The 22767-nt window shown below is 49.6% G+C and overlaps 1 protein-coding gene across 9 annotated transcripts in view; it reads right to left on the bottom strand.

The window, feature by feature from the left end:
* Nucleotides 1-22767, bottom strand: part of TXNRD2 (thioredoxin reductase 2) — a 51602-nt gene that overhangs the window by 28074 nt on the left and 761 nt on the right. For 6 of the 9 annotated variants that reach the window (XM_045042141.1, XM_023241659.2, XM_023241656.2 and 3 more), the window contains exons 2-8: nucleotides 19266-19334; nucleotides 11547-11603; nucleotides 11057-11201; nucleotides 10369-10443; nucleotides 8453-8531; nucleotides 7832-7894; nucleotides 3452-3522 (exon numbers count right to left, since the gene is read on the bottom strand). In XM_045042141.1, the coding sequence (XP_044898076.1) occupies nucleotides 3452-3522; nucleotides 7832-7894; nucleotides 8453-8531; nucleotides 10369-10443; nucleotides 11057-11201; nucleotides 11547-11603; nucleotides 19266-19334 (559 nt within the window). Of the gene's footprint in view, nucleotides 1-3451; nucleotides 3523-7831; nucleotides 7895-8452; nucleotides 8532-10368; nucleotides 10444-11056; nucleotides 11202-11546; nucleotides 11604-19265; nucleotides 19335-21233; nucleotides 21442-22767 lie in introns of those variants that run through there. The other 3 variants (XM_045042143.1, XM_045042144.1, XM_045042142.1) reach the window with 3 other exon arrangements.

Genomic DNA, 22767 nt, shown 5'->3' with positions numbered 1-22767 from the left:
CACATAAATCATGCTCAGAACGAAACGGGTGACTGATACATTGCAAACACTTTTTTCTTAAACAATAACATACCTAGATTCCTTCTAAACGAAAGAGCTTTTTTTAAAAAAAAAAAAAAATCTTCTAAATGTTTTTTTTCTGAAGAAAATAAACACAGCACTTTCTTTCCTGACCAAAATATCTGGGGTGGTGTCTTCCCAGCGGAGCAGGCCACTGCCCCGGCACTCGGTCACAGAGGAGGGGCCCACAGCTTGGGCCACCAGGCTGAGCACCGGCGGCACCCACCATGCCTGCGCCTCCCGCCCTCCCCAGCCCTGAGTGATGGCCTAGGCCAGCCTCTCCACACACCCAACTTCCATGACCAGTGGCTAGGGAGAGAATCACTAGAAACCGACCCCTTCCTGGGCACTGAAGATACCACTTTTAAAATGTAATGGGAAAAGAGCAAACAAAAGAAAACAACAGAATATGTAGGAACTAATTTGACAAAAGACTGGGATTCAGAAAATGCTGGCCTTTGGTCATGGGCCGAGACAACTGAAGCGCATGGCAGCCTCAGACAGGACACAAGTTCCGTGCAGGGAGCTGGCCTCCCAGGCACTTGCACATTCAAGGCTGAACCACGGGTCCAGCCGACCACTGTGGACAGGCTGGCAAACCAGGTCTACATTCCACCCAGAGGAATCAATGCGAAAGAAAACTAAGAAGATCTGAAGCCAACGCCAGGCACTTGCGCCAGTGATACAGGAAAGTGGGAGCCAGGAGCCAGAGCAGGACCGGGATTCCACTCGGGGATGGAGCTTTCAGCCCGGCTCAAGGGTGAGTGGTCAGCGACACGGGAACCCTAGAAGCCTGTTATCTACCACTCCACACCACACACCACTCCATTCCACTCCACATACCATACCAGCCACATCTCTCCACTCCATTCCACTCCACACCACACCCCTCTACACCTCACACCAGTCCCCTCCACGTACCATTCCACCCGCCTCCACTCCACACCACACAACCACTCCACACCATTCCACCTACCACACCACACCATATCCCTCCACTCCATTCCACACCACACCGCTCCACGCCACACACCATTTAAGACCACACCCCTCCACTCCACACCCCTCCACACCACACCCTCTATTCTACACCATACCATTCCACACCACACTCCTCCACTCCACTCCACACCACACCACACCGTACCATATCACAGATGAACTGCAAATGCCTCAAGGTCGCAAAGGAAAATCTGACCTGTGGAAGGCCTAAAGGAAAATACAGGGGCTCTTTTTCAAAAACAATCTTGGGGGTGGAGCAGGCCTTCCTGAACATGCAATAAATCTAAAAGCCATTAAGTGTAAAAAGAGATCTAAGGTACGTTAAAAAAAAAAAAAAAAAAAAAAGTAAAAAAAAAAACCATTTGTACATCACACAAGTTAAGCGACATGACAAGCTGAGAAAATCTGCAGTATAAACGACATGGGATCACAGCCTTAATACGCAAACCAGCTGGAAGATAAGAAACAGATAAGAACAAAGGAAAACCGGATAGAAAGTGGGCCAAGGACCAAGCTGACAACACACACACACACACACACACACACACACACACACACACACACACTCTTTCTCTCTCTCTCACACACACACACGCACACACTCAGTTTTTTAAAATTTTTTTAAAATGTTTATTTTTGAGAGAGACAGAGACAGAATGCGAGTGGGTAAGGGGCAGAGAGAGAGACACAGAATCCGAAGCAGGCTCCAGGCTCCCAGCTGTAGCACAGGGCCCAACACGGGGCTCGAACTCACGAGCTGTGACATCATGACCTGAGCCGAAGTTGGACACTCAACCAACTGAGCCACCCAGGCGCCCCAACACACTCAGTTTTAAATGGCTAATAAATATGTGAAATGATGACTAATAATAGCAAATCCAAATAAAATCGGGCCATGTTTAACCAATTGGCTGATGATAAAAGAAAAGATAACTCAGAAATTTCGGTATAGAGGAAAAAAATGATCAACGTGACAACATGAAAACTACAAACTTCTGTATGAAAAAATACCCCCAAGTAGAAAGACAAACCACAGCTGGGGGAACTGGTAGAAGGTGATGGACAGAGGGATGCAAACCTGCATGAGCTTGACCACAGTCACTGGGAGGGACCACACAGGCCTTGGGCACAAACAAGTGGTGCTCACCCCAAAGGAGCAGGGGGAGAGGTTCCCTTCTGTTTTACAGCTCATGAAAAAGCTGAAGTCCCAGGCAGGGCGAAGGGGGACAGCAGGCAGAAGCGCACCTGTAACCTGGTGAAGCCCACCAGGAGGGAGGGCCTGCTAGCAGCATGGGTGAAGGTGTGAAGGGCACCTACCCCTGCACCTGGGTTCTCTACCTGTAGGAAACACCCCTGACAGGTGTATATAACATGCAAGAAGCATTATGACAGTAATAAGATGCACGTCAAAGGTTTTCACTGCAGCATTTCATGATGATGACAAAAAGAGACTAGGGAGATGCTCATGAGTCATGAAAAGATAAACTACATCACATCCATTCAAGGGAATCAAGCCCTGGCTGCGAACAGAGATGCCTCATGAAGAGTGAAACAGTAACAAGCAGAGCACACCCGTGCCTACACACATACACTTGCACACACACACCCATTTACCCTCGCACTTTTCCTCGCTTTTCCACCCCGTATGTATGTGTGTATGTATGTATGTATGTATACTCTCAAAACCAAGTCCCAAGGCCACCGAGCGCCTGCTGACGACCAAGCCTCTGCTGCCCTCTGGTGGCCTTTCCAGTCCCTGCAAGCATGAAGTCCCCCACCCCCCCAACTACTACCCCCAACGCCGCTCACAAGAGTTGTCTGGACCTGAAACGCCCCCCTAACAGCCTGCTCTGTGGGTACAGGAAGTGCATTTAGTGCATTATCACCTGCTCAGGAAGTGTAAAACCACTCACACACTTCAAGTCTTATTTCCACAACTGGGCTATGGTTTCTGAGAACTTTGGAGCCTTTGCTGGATTTCAGGGAAGCCCAAAGTGTAAACCAGAGGAAAGGGGATGTTTAATCAAGGCCCAAGGAGAGGTCAATGGCTTTTCCTAATGACCTGGCCTTACCTTCTCCTCCTTGAATATCCTTCCTCTGTGATGTCCTTAACGGGACCCACTGATAACCCTGGGGCTCCAAGAACCCTATTTGAAAACCGCTGCCCTAGACAGTTGGCTGATGCATTTTGTAATACTTGTGTCATCACTTCTAAGACAGTCACAGGATGCAGTATGTCAACAGCCCCACCAAGGGGCACAAGAACCATGTTCCCTTTCCTTCTTTCCAGTAGATAAGAAAGAATGCACTAGAGAGACAGGACTAAATGGCCCTGATGTTTGCAACTGTGAACAAGAGGATTTCCACTAAGGCCCATGCCAGGTCTTACGTTTTTCCAGGGGACTCCTTCAGCCAGAAGATGTCATCACTTGTAATTCCATATTCCAAGGCGCCTTCGATCTACCCAGAAAAAAAAGGATCAGTGTGAGAAGAGCATCACCTAGCCTGTTCCTGGAGACTTCCCCCAAAGAGGATGACCATTTTGTAGACGCAACTCAACCAGAACCACCCCGGCTCACACATGGGTGCACTTCCTTGCTCCACAGACTTTTCTTCAGGTTTAGCCTCTAGGGACAGGTGACCAGGCTATATCTGACTCAGTGTGCCATCCACTACTGGGCAAAGCACCCCAGCACACCTTGGCTGTATGAGGTGGCTGGGGAGCTGGGGTATGGCTCTCCCTGCTCTCCAGGGCCTTCCCCTTGATCCAGACCCGGGCTGAGAGGAGGGCAGGTGAGGAGCAGAGTGAGTCAGGGCATGAAGGGACAGGCTGGCTCCAAAGGCACAAGGCTGAAGGCTGGATGCTATTGGGCACTCTTGAGGGAGCCTGGGAATTGTACAGACTCTCCTGAATCCCAGAGGAGCCCAAGAGGGACTGCCAAGCAGACTGGGGAGACACAAGGACCAGCGTCCTCTCAGCAGCCCATGAGAGTAAGAAGAGTAAGATGTGCTGGTGGAGAGGAAGCAGACTGCAAACAGTTTATGATTCCAATTGGCAATAAAAATAAAGTCAGGAATTTCTCGGGGTTGTGCAAAGAAAACTGAAAGGTGTGGAAATCAAAGGGCCTAAAACATAAGCAAGTCTTGGCAGGCACCCAGGGAGGGTGTGGTGGAGGTGGGTGATGGGAGGGTGGAGTGGCCACTGAGCTGACTCCCCCTGCACCGGACAGCTCCTGCTCTATCCTCCTCTGAGCGAATGGAGACATGGTGGCTGCCCAGCTGAGGTCCAGCATGGTGGGCCCAGGCCTGTTGCCTCTGCAGGGCACCCTGGCACATATGCAGGTTTGCCTGAGATGACTGCCCAGCTCCTGGGAGCTGACTGTGGCCTTCAGGGGCTTTAAGCAGAACCATTGTGGGCTTGGCTGATGGGTGTGGGGGTCACTAAGGGTCACCCACCTTTCCCGTCTGTTGTAGCTACCTTGTACAATAGCACTCTGCCACCCTACAGAGCCACATAATCTGCCCGAGGGCCACCTCTGTGCACAAGCCACCTGTCCCCTCTGGAGGCTGCTCTTGAGGGCCTGACAGCTGGAAGGGAGGCATGGTAGCCTCTGAGGACTGGAGGTGTACATTTCCCTCTGTGCCCCCTCTGTTCCCCATTTCCAGAGAAAGCATAGAACTAAAAGTAGAGGCTTAGGATTTAAGCATCTGAGGAGAAACAGAACCACTCCCTTGTTCCTCCTCCATCTGTGCTCTGTCCTAACTAGGAGGCAGAAGCAGCCTCCATGCCCAGGAAATCCACTGGCCTCATTAACTTCACCATAGCCCATGTGGAGGCTCAGGGCTTGTGCCACCTGGTTCCCAGGTTCCCCTGTGAGACCCATGTGGTTGTGACCTCAGCCAAACCGCTTCCTGCTTCCCATCCCCCTCTCCACTAGCTCCACCTTCCTTGTGGGGGTGAGGGCAGAGAAGCACCCTCAAGTAAGATGGGGCCAGGAGGGGATGCTGGCAAAAAATGGTGGACTGAGGACCTCCCAAAGTTCACCCCTCCATAAAAACAGCCAGAACTTGGGGCGCCTGGGTGGCTCAGTCGGTTAAGCGGCCGACTTCGGCTCAGGTCATGATCTCGCGGTCCGTGAGTTCAAGCCCCGCGTCAGGCTCTGTACGGGCTCTGTGCTGACAGCTCAGAGCCTCGAGCCTGTTTCGGATTCTGTGTCTCCCTCCCTCTGACCCTCTCCCGTTCATGCTCTGTCTCTCTCTGTCTCAAAAATAAACGTTAAAAAAAAAAATTAAAAAAAAAAACAGCCAGAACTAAAAAAAAAATAAATTAATTTAAAAAAAAAGAGTAAAATTCAACTTTTTGAGAACCATTGAAATTAACCAAAGGCTTGTGGCAACATAGGGCACTTTAAAAAAAAAATTTGTTTTAACATTTATTTATTTCGAGACAATGCGAGAGACGGAGTGCAAGCAGCGGAGGGGCAGACAGAGGGAGACACAGAATCCGAAGCAGGCTCCAGGCTCTGAGCTATCAGCCCAGAGCCCAATGCGGGGCTCGAACTCACGAACCGTGAGATCATGACCTGATCTGAAGTCGGACGCTTAACCGACTGACCCACTCAGGCGCCCCAACACAGGGAACATTTAGTCAAGAAAAATGGCTGAGACTTGGTAAGAACAGTGAGTTTGGTGGAGTTTTAACTGACGCTAGCCCCATCTCTCAGCTCAGCAGCAACCTTGAGAAATGAAGAGTGACTTTAAAAACGTACTGGAGAGCAGAACAGAGCCAGAGGCCTTCCAAAGCTCCTTCCCAGAGTCATTGTTGGACCTGGCTGGGGCTTCCCCAGAAGACCCCACTCAAGAGGCTTATCTTCCACCTCTCTTGACCTTGCCCAGGGTCGAAAGCTCTCTCTGAGGAGGATCTTCCCAGTGATGTAATGTCACAGCTGCCTGAGGTGATGGATAACAGCTGAAGCAAACAACATACTACCCAAAAGTTTAAAAGGAAAAGCCAAGGAATGAGACGTCCATTAGAGCTTTGAAAAGGTCCCACGTATTCCTGGGGACCTAGAAGGCCAGGTGTAGGCACTGGGCTGTGCACACACCAGGGAAAGGCCTGAGACAGCCTGAACTCTCACCTCTGGCTGGCCTTGAGGCCCAGCACAAGTAGGTAGTGAGGGCTGAGGCAGAGTTTCTGGTACCTGGCTAAATGTCAAAAGCGTGCCCCCAAATGCCTACAAACCCCTCAGCAAAGACTGTGTGTTTTCTCCAGGTGTTTAAGGAAACCTCTGTCTAGTTACTAGCTGACCACTAAGCTAACTGAGCAGAGACGTTAGTGGCCTCCCATGACAAAGAATATAGATTTTACAAAATCAGTTCAGAAAACCACCTGACAAACAATAGCAATAAATAAAATCCTACAGTGGAGAGAGATTCTGACTTCCAGAGTTAACACATTATTTTATTTGAAATATTCATTTTTCAATAAAAAAATTACAAAATGTGAAGAAACAAGAAAGTATAGTATGACCTTTACATGTTATTGGTGGGGGAATGTAAAATGGTGTAGCTGCTTTGGAAAACAGTCTGGTGGTTCCTCAAAAAGTAAAAACTGACCATCGACTCCATTCCTAGGTATATAGCCAAGAGAAGTGAAAACTTAAGTCCACAGAAAAACTTGTACATAAATGTTCACAGCAGCATTATTCACAACAACTCAAAGTGGAAACAATTCAGATGTCCATCAGTGGACAAGTGGATAAACAAAATATGTCTACCCACACAATGGATCATTACTCAGGCATAAAGAGAAATGAAGTTTTAACACATGCTACAATGTGGAATCTTGGAAACATTCTGCTGAGTGCAGGAAGCAGGTCACAAAGGCCACATGTCTGATTCCATTTATGTGAAATGTCCAGAGTGGGCAAATCCATAGGGACAGAAAGCAGACTAGTGGTTGCCAGGGGTTGGGGAGGCAGGGAATGGGCAGTGACTGCTAATGGTACAAGGTTTCATTTTGGGGGTGAAAATGTTCTGGAATTAGGTAGTGGAGACTGACGGCTGCACAACTGTGAATATACTAAAACTCCCTGAATCGTACCCTTTAAAAGGGTGCATTTTATGGTGTATAAATTTTATGCCAATTAAAAGCAAGATTTGGGGTAGGGGAAGGAAGAAAAGGCTAAAGTCCTGGATGTTCCAACATTTTGAGGCTGAAGAGAAAAGGAAGAATCAGCAAAGCAAGATAAAGAAGACCAGGTGCGCTGGTGTCTCAGAGCCACCGGAAGAGGGAAGTGACAGTTGTTCTTAGGATTCAGCAGTACTGGGTCCCTGCTGACCTGCTTCTGTAGAATGGACATGAGAAAGAATTAGAAACAGGGATGCCTGGGTGACTTAGTCGGTTCAGTTGATTAAGCGTCTGACTCTTGGTTTCAGCTCAGGTCACGATCTCGCAGTTCACGGGTTCAAGCCCTCCATCAGGCTCTGTAATGGCAGCACGGAGGCTGCTTGGGATTCTCTCTCCCTCTCTCTCTCTGCCCCTCCTGTGCTCACGTGTGTGCACACCCTCTCTCCCTCTCAAAACAAATAAACTTTAAAACTGAAAAAAAAAAAAAGAAAGAAAGAAAAAGTGACCACAGAGAATATAGAAAAACTAATTTCTTTAAGAAAAGAAAGAATGGGGATGCTGCTGGTGTGGGAAGCATGAGCTGAGAGACCATGAACGTGCCCAGGGTGACAGGGAAGGCTGTGTGCTGGGGACACTCACGTGGGTGGGGTACCTTGGCCGCCCTCCAGTAGCAATGACGATATGCTCCGCGGAAAGCAAAGTCTGAGAAGAAATCAAGGAAGTTGTGGTCACACAGATGTACTGTGGCACACAGATGCAGAGGGCTCGACTGCCCACAGGTACCCCTGGCAGAGACCCACACTTTCTAATTACAGTTGCTGCCCTGCAGTGTGGACCCTCCAGCCAGGAGCTCAGAGGTCCCTTGGAGCTGGGAGCCTGTCAAGGGTACTCAAGCCAGGAGGGGGTGCAACAGAAGAGGGCAGAGAGACATTGTAACTCCAAACACCACCCCCCACCCCTAGTTTACAGAGCACCCTGCAGGTGTCTCGTCTCCTCCAATCCCCACAAAATTCTGCAAGGGTGTGACCACCCACCCTATCGCCCAGCACAGCAGGCAGCCTAGCACAACATGCATCTCAGTGGTCTGTTTCATTGTTTATGGAGAGTGACAACCAGCCTCAGAGAGATCTGCTGTCAATTCCAGCAGCACTTATTACTGCAAACATCACTGGGGTTGAATGAAGCTGGAGTCGGCACCCCAGGTCTTTGGAAGGGTCAGGACTGCCTGAGAGGAGCCACTCAGGAGAGCTGGGCACTCACCTCTTTCCCACCTTTAGTGACACCGCAAATCGTGTGCTCATTGACAAAGCTGGCCTTGATGTTAAAGTACTTGACTTTTCTGCAAAATAAAAATAAGATTGTCAAATATTTCCTCTGTAAATTAAGTTTCACTTATGGGATTAAACAGGGAGCAGATGGGTAAAAGCCTAGCTCGGACCCACAGCCCCCTGCCCACAGCTCAGGTGGGGCAGACAGCACTGGGAAGCATGAAGGGGGAGAAGGGTAGCTGTCGTCTCCCCAAGGGTCCCCTGGACCATAGATCCCTGGAACTGCTGGACAGAAGCCAGCATGGTTCTGAGAGCCCAAGTACAGCCCTGGTGTGTGTGATGACAGAAGTGGCTGAGCCTCCCTAGGGTCCATCCTTGTCACCTGGGCACTTTCCGGCAGGGAACAGAGGCCTCCATGTGCACCCAGTTATCCCCGCCATCCAAATGACCAACCTCCTGCTGACAAGGAAGGGTGCCCACTAGGAAGACATTACTCTTACACTCTTACATCCCTCTAGGGGATAGTGAGGCTGGAAAACAAGTCTGATGAGGACATAAGGGTGGTCAGGTGCATGGTGTGTAGAAATGATCCACATCTTCTAATAATGAAGGCCACCCTGTAGTGGTGGGTTCTTGGCACATTTGGGAAGGCTTTATCACCTCCTGGACTTTATGTCCTCCCCACAATCAAGCCCCATACCTCCATATGCTGCCTGAGCTGTAGGAAGCAAGTCCTCACTCACCCCCACAGCTCAGCAATAGCCATAGGATACAGACAGAAGTTCTGCACCGGCTTCCATCTGTGGGCACCTCTAGAGCTGCCCTGGGGTCAGGCCTGTTTGGCACTTGCCTGGTTGCTGCCCAGGGCCAGCAGGATGGATGGCAGAGCCCTATGCTTCCAGCAAACTGCACTGGGGGATACTGAGCCCCACACAGAGGAAAAACAACAGGATACAGCTCAGCTCCCTGGTGGGGGGGATCACTGGGGACGCCCAGGATGGACAGGTGGGCCAGCTTCTCCAGCTCAGGTGTCCTGGGTTTCATGGGTACAAAATAGCTGCCTACTGTACAGGCCCAGGAAGATTCCTTGGAGCCAAGCAAATAGAGCTCAGATGAGAGCCACCAGACCTCTGAGGGAACACTGTCCCCTCCATGACCTGCATGGGCACAGGGAAGAGCTACAGGGCCAGGAGCAAAGCCTAGCCAGAGTCAAGTGCAGTTTGGGGCACCTCTCCGTCTGGTAGTGGCTCCTCAGGGAGGATCCTTTGGTGGAAGAAATCTCGGCATCTTGGTTGGGGGACCCCAAAGGGCTGATGGGACTTTGTCCCAGGCTAGAATGATCATGTTGGACATATGCTTTAACACGCAACAGCAGGTGCCTTCATGTACGCCTAGAGAGCCAGGAGGTGGGTGGTATGGTGTGGGGTTCAGGGTGTGGGAGCCTTGGAGATGAGAGGTGAGTTGTGGACTTCACAGAGTGGGGCCTGGGCAACATGGGGCTCATGGGGCTCCTTCCACATAACAGTGGTCCACCCTGACAGGAGAAAGGTCACCTGCCTCGAGGAAGGTGCTGGCGTCTGGGATGGCCCTCTCTATGCTCCCACACTCTGGCCATTGTTCTCCCTAGCCCCAGATCCGAGCATGCCTCCTCCTTGGTGCAGCCCTGGGCTCCAGCTATCCTGCCAACATGCCCCCCACTCCCTGCTACTCCAGGTTCTGCAGGTGCCAGCTTGCAGGGTGGCCTTCTGCTCACAGGGCACTCACCCCATCTGCTTCTCGTGTGTGCACCCCCACCCCATGGGCAGGGACTTCTCGTCTTATCACTGCTGAGCCTTTGAGGAGTTAAGTGCTTGACAAGGTATGAAATGACCCAGAGAGGGCTGAGAGGGCCTGAGGAGGCCTCAGTACCTATCCTGAAGCTGGACCCGGTGCCCCCAGTTCAGGGATTTCACATAATTCTGAACAGCTTCTGCCATTTTCCTCCTATTAACACACAACAAGAGATGTTAAAAACCACAACAGAAGCAATAACTATAGAGTCCCACAACAGACAATCAGATGCAAATAGTGGGTTAGCAGAAATACTAAGAAACAAAGTGATTCTAAAGGTGGGAAATGTGACATCTATCCCCACGGCCACTGTCTCTGTCCTGGGTTTGGGGCTGTGGGACTTTGGACTCAGGGAAAACAGGGGCTTTGGGCCGCAGCCACCAGGACACAGCAGTGGCCCTGAGTCTAGGTCATCTGAGAACCACAGAGGGGCCTATGTGCAGCTCAGAGCAGACCAGGTGCCACCTGTGGAACCTGAATCAGTTTCTCACCCTGCACCAGTGGTCTTTGGGGCCAGATCAACCTTTGTGAGGGTGTCCTGTGCACCATAGGGCCTTTAGCAGCACCCCATAGGTGCAGCAGCCCCCCCCCACCAGTGGTGATAACCAAAAATGTCTCTAGACTTTGCCAAATGTCAAGGGGTGGGGCACAGAGCTGTTCCCAGTGAGGGCCCCTCTCTGATAGCATGCTTCCGTGAGGGTTAATGGAGCAGTCAACCTCCCCCATGAGCAGCGGACAAGCACTGGGAGTGGGCAGGGCTCCTCACCAGTCATGCAGGACCGGCTGGGCCACATCCCAGCCGTAGTGGGGAGCGTCGCGGATCATACCCCCCAGCAGCGCTGCCTGGTGTATCAGCTTCTTGGGGATGCAGCCAACGTTCACACATGTGCCGCCTAGGCCCCACCTGGTGCCTGGCATGTTGGGAAGAGCATGTTTAGATTTGTATTCAGGGGACTAGAAGTCTCTCCTGTTCTACAGTTGTGTAGGATTCCTTGAAGTCATTGTTTGCAACTCAGACACGCTCCAGGTGAACACTGCCCTGTGAATTTACTCTCTATGATTATAGTCAGATTCATTCTTAAATAAGAACGAGGAACTTTACATTAATGGTGACTTACTGGAGAAACAGGACCTGTGCCAGAGATGCCAACTAGCAGTGGGTGACTGGCTCTAGGCTCAGCCACCCTCCGTGCATGAACCAGGCACCCTTCCTCCCTCTTCCCCAGGACACACGGCTCCCATCCAGGGCTACCTACCTCGGGGGGAAGGCTCCACATAGTCTACCACGGCCACCTTCTTTCCCAGCTGAGCGGCTGGAAAGACAAAAAGAGCGAGCAGATGGGCAGCTGCTTCGGGGCTGGGGCTGGGGACCCTAGGGGCCCATGACCACCAGAAAACGGCAGGGAAAGACCAGGACCAGCAACTTCCCACCAGTTCCACACCCAGATCTCCCCACCTGTCAGCTGCCACACAGCTGTGCTGCCCATAAATGGGAACCCTCGGGCCTCTTCTTGACTGCAGCCTTCACACCACCCACCCTAGTGCCAGGACCCAGTGGGATGCCCACCCTTCCTCATATGCCCACCACAGCCCTCCCTTGTCTTCTGCCGCACCTGGCTCCAGGCCCAGACATTCAGCATGAGCCTGGTGCCCACCCAGAGCATACTTACACGCATCACAGGAGTATCCACCTCCTGGGAGAGGCCCCAGACTAGGAGCTTCCCCTGGCTCTCTCCCCAGACCTACCCAGTAGACTCATTCATCTCCTCTCTTCTCCACTGGACACCATGGGAGGCTTCTACCCAAGGTCTACCCTTGTGGCTATTTGCTACCTCATTCTCAGGATGAGAAAATGGAAGGTCAAATGGCAGGTCCAGGATCAGCCAGGCCCCAAAGTGGGAGGGAGACCTGGGCTCCAACTGCACCTCCTGTCTGGAGTCTCCTGGCTTTCCCCACTGGCTGTGAGCAGATTCCTCCCAGGGCCACCAATCCTAGGTTCTGACCCTGTTACCAATTAGCCAGGGATAATTGAAGGGCTTCCCCTTGGCTTACTTGGGGAATTGCATCGCCAGCCTGGGCACTGGACTTGACTGAGGGCATGCCCGACTTAAACATCGTGACTCATGAGTGTTTCACATACTACAGAATGTACTCAATTCATGGCTATCAACCAAGATCAGAACAAAGTTTTAGAAGCCTTCGTGTAAAAACCCATTTTGCTCAACTGATCAGTGATGCGATCGCAGTGCTTGTTTTAAAAAAAATTTTTTTTTCAACGTTTATTTATTTTTGGGACAGAGAGAGACAGAGCATGAACGGGGGAGGGGCAGAGAGAGAGGGAGACACAGAATCGGAAACAGGCTCCAGGCTCTGAGCCATCAGCCCAGAGCCTGACGCAGGGCTCGAACTCCCGGACCGCGAGATCGTGACCTGGCTGAAGTCGGACGCTTAACCAACTGCGCCACCCAGGCGCCCCCTTTTTTTTTTTTAATTTTTTTTTTCGCAGTGCTTGTTTTAAAAACAAGGGGGACTCTTTGCCTGCTTCAGATTCTGTGTCTCCCTCTCTCTCTGCCCCTTCCCTTCTTGTGCTCTGTTTCTCTCTCAAAAATAACTAAACATTAAAAGAAAAAAATTAAAAACAAGGGGGACTCTTCAAACATGCCTACGTCTGTCTCCCCCATCTGACACAATGGAGCAACAGGGACCGGATGTACCCTCCCATCCAAGACAACCAAAACTCCAGACGGAATACATAAAATAAGGGTTTCAAGAAACCAAACATTACTCTTCCAAGAAGAGTGATTCTTGGAAGATAGGAAACAAACGAGGTGAGCCTCACAGTTGGAGAGTCTTCAGGATGCAGCACAGGCAGAGCCCACCAGATTCAATGGCTGAGGAGAGAGGCTGGGAGCCTGGGGAGACTGAGGCAGCCAGAACTTCTGGGACAGAGAACCAGAGAGGAGAGAGCTGCACAGAACCCCAGACATCTGATCAGTGCATGTGTGTGAGGAATTTACCTGAGGCCAGGAAAGAATCATCCAGAAAGACCAGAGGAGACAGTGATCATGCAGGGCTGGGAATACTGCCTGTTCCCAGAAGGTAAACTGGACAAAACACATGATTCCTGGAGAGCTGTGAAAGTATTAAGGTCAGATCCCAGTCACTGGAAATGACTGGGCACAGCTCTGGACCTGCCTAATAAATTAAAAAAAAAAAATTTTTTTTTTAAATTTTTTTAAATGTTTTATTTATTTGAGAGAGAGAGACTGAATGGGGGAAGGGCAGACAGAGAGGGAGACACAGAATCCAAAGCAGGCTCCAGGCTCTGAGCTGTCAGCACAGAGCCTGACACGGGGCTCGAACTCACAGACCGTGAGATCATGACCTGAGCCTAAGTCAGAAGCTTAACCGACTGAGCCACCTAAAATTTTTTTAATGTTTATTTATTTATTTTTGAGAGAGAGGAAGAGCACAAGCAGGGGAAGGGTCAGAGAGAGAGGGAGACACAGAATCCAAAGCAGGCTCCAGGCTCAGCACTGTCAGCTCAGAGCCCGATGCAGGTCTTGAACTCACAAACTGCAAGATCATGACCTGAGCTGAAGTCGGACGCTTAACTGACTGAGCCACCCAGGTGTCCCTCGCCTAATAAATCTTAAGTGGAAGATGCAAAGGAATCAAACTCCAGAACGTGCTCAAAACTGTATCTAGGAATCTAAAAATATCTAGAAGCCAGCAAGGGAAATTCAATAGAAAACCATCAGGCATGCAAAGGAGCAGGAAAATACAAGCCGTAAGAGAGAAAAGATCAGTTAATGGAAACCGACCAAAAACCGACACAGTTGTCAGAATTAGAAAAAAAGTAAAATGAGTATTGTAACTGTATTCCCCATGTTCAAAAAGTTAAGGAGCAACACGGAAGATATACAAAAGGACCCAGGTCGGATTTATAGAGATGAAGATTACAATAAAAGAGATAAAAAATATATTGGGTGGGATTAATGGTAGATTAGACTTTGCAGACTCTTTTATTAGTGAACTTGGAAACACAGGAATAGAAACTCTCCAAAGTGAAGAGAGCACCCAGGAGCTGAGGGGCAACTTTGAACAGCCTAATATATGTGTGATTAAAGTCTCCCATAGTGAAGGAGAGGAGGAAGAACAGGAAAATTACCTGGAGAAATAATGATTGAAAATTCTCACAACTTGATGAGAATTATAAATCCATGGACCCAAAAAGCTAAGTGAAGTCTAGCAGAAAAATAATTGAGAACTACACCAGGGCACACCCTCATTAAATTGCTCAAAACCAATGAAAAGAGAAAATCCTGAAAACCACCAGAGGAAAAAAGACACACAATGAAAGAACACAGAGATAAAGAGGCAGCAGATGACATCAGAAACAATACAAGTGAGGGCTGCTGGGTGGCTCAGTTGGTTGAGTGTCCCACTCTTGATTTGGCTCAGGTCATGGGATTGAGCACTGTGTCAGGCTGAGCATGGGGCCTGTTTGTGTTTGTGTTCTCTCTCTCTCTCTCTCTCTCTCTCTCTCTCTCTCTCCAATAACAAACAAAAAGAAATAATGCAAGTAAGAAGCCAGAAGGACAATGTCTCTAGAGTACTAAAAGAAAAAACAAACAAAAACTCTATCTTCCTTGAATTCTCCACCCAGACAAAATATCTTTAAAAACTAGAGGCAAGATAAAGATGTCTTCAGATATACAAAAGCTTGAAGAATTAATTACTCTTACAGCCACATCACAAGAAATGTTCACTGACATCCTTAGGGTAGAAGCAAAATGATGGCAGATGGAAACTCGGATCTGTACAAAGGAAAGAGTACACCAGAAATGGTGACTACACGGGCAGATCTGTAAGATTTTTTCCTCATTAGTTTAATCTTTTTTGAAGGTAATGGTTTAAACAAAAAAATAGCAATGTGTTATGGGGCTTATAACATGTAAAAGTAAAACATATGACCACATAGGATAAAGGCTCGGAAGGGAGTAAGGGAAGCATGTTACCATACTAAGGTTTTCGTACTACATGTGAAGTGGGACAATATCACTTGCAGGCAGACTGTGACAAGTTCAAGGTGTCTACTGCAAACCCCAAAGCAGCTACCTCGCACCCTATGTATACATGAACTCAAAATGGACCAAAGGCCTAAGTGTCAGAGCTGAAAATGTACAAGTCTTAGAGGAAAACACAGGCATACACCTTTGTGAGCTTGGGTAAGACCACTGTTTCTCAAATACCAAAAGCATAGCAACAAAATAAATAAGAAATAAACCGGACTTGCATCAAAATTAAAAATGTGCTGCAAGAAAGCGAAAAGATAATCCATGGAATGGAAAAAAGTATTGGCAAATCATCTACCTGATAAGGGTCTAGTAACCAGAATATATTTATGTATGAATATGTAACATAGGAGGCACCTGGCTGGCTCAGTAGGTTCAGCGTCTGACTTTGGCTCAGGTCATAATCTCACAGTTCATGGATTCAAGCCCCACGTCAGGCTCTGTGCTGACAACTCAGACCCCAGAGCCTGCTACGGATTCTGTGCCTCCCTCTCTCTCTGCTCCTCCCCTGCTCATACTCTGTCTCTCAAAAATAAATAATAAACATTAAAAAAATTGTTTTAAGAATAAAATCTTTAAAAAAAAAGTGGGCAAAACTTGTGAATAGACATTTACTCATAGATATGCAAATAGACAATAGACACATGAAAAGATGATCCATGTCATTAATCGTTAGGAAAACACAGACGAACCACAAGGAGGTACCATGTGAGCACCTACTTAGGAGACTATAATAAAAAAGATAACACATGCTAGAGAGGATGTGGAGAAATCTGAACCTTCCTGCATCGCTGGTGGGAATATAAAATGATACAGCCACTTTGGAAAATAGTCTGGCATTTCCTCAAAAGGTCAAACCACACAACTCCGCAATTCTACTCCTAGGTATCTACCCAAGAGACAGGAAAACAGATCCACACAAAAATATGCACACAAATGTTCCCAGTACCATTATTCACAAAAGCCAAAAAAGTAGAAACAACCCAAATGTCCAGCAATGGACAAGTGGATAATAAAATGTGATCTGTCCATGCAGTGGAATGGTATTTAGCCACTGAAAGGAATACGGCATTAGCATATGCTGTGTGGTGGATGAGTGCTGAAAACATTATGGTAAGTGGAAGATACAAAGACAAAAGACCACATATTTATATGAAATATCCAGAATAGGCAAATACACACAAACAGAAGGTGGATTAGTGGTTGCCTGGGGCTGAGGACTGGCTGCTAATGGATACAGAATAATTTTGGAGGGTGGTGAAAATTTCTATGATTGATATAGTGATAGTTGTAAAACTCTGTGAATATACTAAAAATTACTGAATTGTGCATTTTTGTGTTTTTTAAGTAGGCTTCCCACCCAACACAGAGTCCAAAGCAGGGCTTAAACTCATGACCCTGAGATCAAGGCCTGAGCCGAGATCAAGAGTCGGATGTTTAACTGACTGAGCCACCAAGGCGCCCCTGAGTTATGCAATTTAAATGAATGAATAGTATGGTATATGACTTAATCTCAAAAAGCTGTTAGAAAACATATGAAACACTTCATGATAAATCTGATGAAAGATGTGGAGACCTGTGCGTTGAAGACTACGAAAGACTGTGGCAATAAATGAAAAAATACCTAAAGAAGAGATATACTACATGACCTACCTGTTCTACTTTTAGGCATTTATCTCAGAGAATTGAAAACATGCATCCACACCAAGACACAAACCCAAATGTTCACAGCAGCACCATTCACAATAGCCCCAAACTGCAAATACCCCAAATGTCCACCTATAGGTGACTGGCCCAACATCATGTGGTGCATGCAAACAACAGAATACTAATCAGTAATAAAAAGGAATGAACTCTAGATGCACACAGCATCACAGATCAATCTCAAAATAATTATGCTATGTGAAAAAAAGCCAGAGAAGTAAGAATACATGCTGCATGATCTCATCTTGTATAACAAGATTTTAGAAAATGCAAACTAATCTGTAGTAAGAGAAAGCAGATCATTGGCTGTCTGGGGATGCAGCAGAGAGGGAGCAGCAGGAAGGGGTTCCCAAGGTTTGAGGAAACTTTGGGGTTTGTTATGAGCTGAGTCACGTCCCATCAAAATTCATGTTGGAGCCCAAACCTCCAGAACCTTGGCATGTGACCTTATTTGAAGACAAGGTCTTTATAGAGGTTAGAATTGAGACCATAGGGTGGGCCCTACCTACTCCAATCTGACTGGTGTCCATATAAAAAGATGAGATTAGGACATAGACACATGGAGGAAAGACCATGTGAGGACACAGAGAAATGACAGCCATCTATAAGCCAAGGACAGAGGACTCAGAAGAAACAACCCTGCTGGCACCTTCATCTCAGACTTCCAGGCTCCAGTGAGGAAATACATTTCTGCTGCTTAAGCCATGCAGCCTGTGGTTCTTTGTGACGGCAACCCCGGCAAGCTAATACGGGGGGGACGGACATGTTCACTAGCTTGACTGCGGTACTTGGCTTCACAGGTGTGTACGTATGTCAAAGCATATCAAGTTGTCCACTGTAAATATGTACGGTTTAAGTCAATTATATTTCAGTAAAGCTATAGAAAAGCACAATCATCCACAGGGAGAGATGCCACTGTTGAGAAAGGCAAAGACAGACCTGGGAAGTGTTGTGGGTTAACAGAGATGTGCCTCTACAGATAAGACACTAGAGTGGACACAACATCCAGGGCTTTCTTCTGCTATAAGACACACCACTGGGACAACTGTCTGTATGCTCTGTTTCTTGGGGTGGCTCTGTGGTTCAATGGGATGAGGACCTCGTGTCCCTCTGTGGGCCCCCAAATCAGCTGGGAGACTTCCAAGGTTCCTGCCCTCCACTGCAGGCCAGCACCCTCCTCTGCCCCTCAGAGCAAGAGCAGTGGACAGCAAATTTCCTTTATGCCAACTGTGATTCTAAAACCCAGGATCTGATATCAGAGAGCGGTAATTAAATGGTCAGGGTGGCTGCTCAACTCTTCATGTTTTGGGCACCATTTCTCTCTTGTCTTCCCCTCTCCCTCATCCACATCTGCCTCACCTGCCTCCTTATCATTTAGACAGACAAGCAGACTTCCAGGCACTCCTAAAGCAGAGAGCAGAGCCCCCAGTGAAATGGTGGCCATCTGTTCCGCATCCAGATTAGTGGTAAACTGCAACACGAGGTCTCTGGATGCCTCTGGGTCCAGCCCTTTCACTCAACACATCTTTACTGAGCACCCCGGGGTGCCCAGACCCATCTGGTTAGACACGGACAGCAGAACAAACCATGATCTCTGTGGGACAGTGCCAGGGCTAAGAACGAGGACAGTGGAGCTGGGAGCAGGGACCAGATGTGTGTGGAAGGGGGTAATTCTACCCTTGGCAGCAAAGACTAAAGGAAGATGAGTGAGCCCCACAGCTAACCAGGCTGGTGAAGACCAGGCCAGACCAGGCCAGGCAGACAGCCAGGGTGAGGCGCAAGGCCAGAAAGACCTTCGGGAAGCAGTGAGGCAGCCAGGGGCTGTAGCAGAAGAGTGAGCAAGGGTGTGGGTGGTGGGAGACATGTCAGATGGGTGGGGACAGCTCCCATGAGGCCTTGGGCTGCAGCCCAAGAGGGCAGGCTCAGACCTGGGTGTCATCCTGGCTGCTGGGAGTTGCACAGACAACTCGGGAGCGGCAGGGAGCAGGGCAAAATGATGAGGCTCTTGGGGTGACCCTGCAGGATGTAGGACCCTAGAGACCAGCAGGCCAGCTACAGAGATAACGCATTCTGTGCATGGCCACTCAGGGTGCATCTCCACCTAGCTACGAGAACAATGCAGCCCTCTCCAGGCGTCCCTGAAAGCTTGGAGCCCCCGCCACACTGGCAGGATACAGGGCACTGGACACATACCTTCCTTGGCACAAGCCAAGCCGCCAGATCCCCCGCCAATCACCAGGAGATTGTAGTCCTGCCTCCCTGCTGGAGAAAGGAGAGGTGAGAAGAAGGGTCAGGACAAGTCTGGGATATGGATCCCATAAGATACCATGTGATTTCCAAAGGGCAAACAGCTCTGCCCAGTTAAATGTGGTATGAGATCTGTTTTATAGGATTGGAGCCCCCATCCTGTGATGGTCTGGGGTGATAATGCATCACACATCGAGGCAGAAGGCCATGATGGTATCCATCATCAGCACAAATCCTGAAACCAAGCAATGCCAGGTGAGGTTGGTGAAAGGTGTGTAATTGCCTTTGCAACAACAATCAGGTCAAGAAGAAGTTGCTCTGAACTTCACGCTCCAGAACTGCTCTGCTCTGCTTCAGAACTGCTCTGAACTTACACGTCACCCAATGTTCTAAGCCAGACACGGGATTAAAACACTCTTCTTGGGGGGCACCTGGGTAGCTCAGTCAGTTGAGCGTCCAACTTCAGCTTAGGTCATGATCTTGTGGTTTGTGAGTTCAAGCCCCACGTTGGGATCTGTGTTGTCAGCTTGTCAGCACAGAGCCCACTTTGGATCCTCTGTCTGCCTCTCTCTGCCCCTCCCCTGCTCACACTCTCTCAAAAATAAAAATTACCCCAAAAATTACAAAAACGAAAAACAAGAACACTTTTCTTGAGTGTGTCTTTCGGCTGTAACAGTCACCTTTTGTTCTGAGTGAGGAAAAATATAAAAAGCAATCCCTGCATCGGGCAGCACACCCTGGCCTCTTAAAGTGCCTAGTGCACTGTGGGCCTTGGGGGAGAAGTGACTCTAAAATGCCTTTTGGGCTTACCATGGCGTCACCTTGGAGGCAACACACAGCCCACTCCCACGCCCGGCACAGAGGGCCGCTCACATCTTTCCTGCCCTGCGCAAGACATTATCTGTCCCTCTTATGCAAACTGCTGGCATGGAAAGCAAGCAAGGGACAGTCAGAAGGGGGGGTCATGGTGAGCAAAGGAGTGAGTCGGGGGTAGGTGAGAGTAGGTGTGTCCTTAGGTGTGGCCGGCTGGTCAAAGCTCTGACACAGGGCCCAAGATGGAGAGGCCCGGCACCAGGCACTGGCCTACTCCCTATAGAGAAAGGAAGAAATAACAGAAAATTATTAGTATGTTGAAAGGCAGAGGAGGTCAGACTGCTTTCAGAATGTCTAGAGCTGGCCACTGCTCCTGGATGAAGCACAGGATCCTGTGATCAAATAAGGGTCTGCCACCCAAGGCCAGCGCAGCTGGTCACACTGGAACCTGAGAAGTGAAAACACTGCACCTGCCTTTGTGGCCACCTTGACCTTTCTGGTGGGCAAGGCTGTAGAGAATACTCCTGAGGACCGCATCCCTCAGGGACCCTGGCTTTGTAGATGTCCCACAGACAGGGGTCTAGAACCTATGCTTTGCAAGGACACAGGAGCTCAGTTGAGCCTAGAGGAGGCCCTGGCTTGCAGCTGGTGAAGTTAGGGGAGTCACCACCAGGAGCTTGTGTCCAGGTGCTTGGATGGTGCCCTGCTACCAGACTGTCCTGTGGAGACACTCCACTGCACCCACCCCAAAGCCAGGCCCACCCCGGGTTCTGTCCAGAAGGTGGCATTTGAGGGCACCTGTAATGTGTGAGAGGTGCACATGGGATCGAAGGGAGCCACAACTTGGTTCAAACAGCCAGTCCACAGTGAACCTAACTCCAAATTCAACTCAAGGGCTCTAAAGAGGCCTAAACTTTGTCAGTTATTCTGGTGGCTTTGATATGGGCCCAAAGAGCTGAGGACAGACTGCTGGCTGGAGACAAGCTACTGCTGGGCTGCGATGAGCACACGCCTGCTGGGCAGGGCAGCGTCTCTCCAGCTGCCCCGTGGTGAACAGGGGGAGGGGAAACACTAAGATTTTGCCCAGGAGAACACCCCTACCTTCCATTGCAGGTGCTGGTGCTGGTCCTTCCTGCTGACAGAACAGGTCCCTGCAAGCTCCTGGTGTCCCCAGCCCCACACTGTGTCCCCTTTGCCTGCTATCAGGCAGAGGGCAGGGCAACCAACTGGCTGTGTAGATTGCGGGCTTATCCTTGGTTTGCTCTCCCTGCCTGCTGTGCACACCCAGGAGCCTCTCAGTCTGATAAACCTGTGAAAGAGGTCAGCAGTGGAACTTTCTGTAAGTGTAGGAAATCTTCCTTTAAACATGTAGGAGGGTTGGGATACCCTGCCAGGGGGAAGGACCCTCAAGGGCCTGTAGGGCGGATGAGGTGGGTACTGCTCTGTGGGGGTTACCTGGAACACACCTGTGCACTCTGGTGCCCTGGACAGTCTCATAGCCTTCCTTTCCCCACTGCACGTTCAGGGCTCAGCCCCAGAAAGGTCTGTCTCCAATTTGTTCTGAGTCCATTGTCCTTTAATTTTTTGCTCCCCCTCTGAACCAGAGGCCTGGCCCCCAGCAAGTTTGACAAGGCTGAATGAATGGTGCACTGCTCTGGGAGGGCAAGCAGAGGCTTTCCTGTGTGTCCACAGGCACACTGACCACTTCAGGGGACCACCTTGGGAGTCCCTTTGTGACTATTCCCTGCATCGTGCATCCTTCCTGGTAACAGGTGTTAGGGGACAGGTGACAGCAGTGTCATTCTGGTCCCTGTTCAGGGGTGGCATGGGCCACCCCCAAGCCTGGGATGGGGCAGGTGCCTTCCTGCTCTCAGACAGACAGCTGCAGTTGAGATGGAGGAGGAGGCTCAAAATTAGCTCTGGGCATCCTTGTTGGGGGTTGGCACTGTGCCCAGGTCCTGTCAGCTCCTCATCACTGCAGCTAAGCTCTAGGTTTGGGGCTTCCTTCCCCTTGCTGCCCAAGGGTCATGGAGGCAGAATCCTTTGTGTTGCCCAGGTAGAAACAAAAAACTCCACTCCAAGGCCACCCCATTCTGCCCTAAGGCCAAGGTTACAGTGGCCAGAAGGGCCCTGGGCTCGTGGCAGCAGCAGCAGCAGCTTCTATTTATGCATCTTTTACTCTCACCAAGTGGGGTGAGGGCCCCACTGCACAGCTGCGTTTAATCCTCATGAACATCCCACCTTACTCATGCAGCAAGGAGTCTTTCAAAGATGGGGTATCCTGGCCAAAGTCCCAGGGGTCAGCAAAGCCACTCTAAGAGCAACTCCATCTCCCCACCTCCCAGGCCTCTGCAGGGCCACTTGATCCCCTAGGCTCCCTAAGGCCACACAACTTTGCCCATCTACACATGCTGTCAGCTTCATTCCACTGCTGGCAAGCACCCTGCTGCTCTTCCTCCCACAGCCACCACCTCTGAAGGAGGCCTCATCCCTTCCTTTCACAGGCCCCTCAATGCTGGTTCCCCATGGGGAGTCATCCAGGGACAAGATCTAGGAGTCGGTCACTGTGCAGGCATGAGGTGGGGAGATGTCACCACATGTGGGACTGGCCATGCCACCATGGCAGATGTGGTGG

Source organism: Felis catus, chromosome D3 (genome assembly GCF_018350175.1).
Source record: "Felis catus isolate Fca126 chromosome D3, F.catus_Fca126_mat1.0, whole genome shotgun sequence".
Taxonomy (NCBI): Eukaryota; Metazoa; Chordata; class Mammalia; order Carnivora; family Felidae; genus Felis; species Felis catus.
This window is presented reverse-complemented; position numbering and strand designations above follow the sequence as displayed.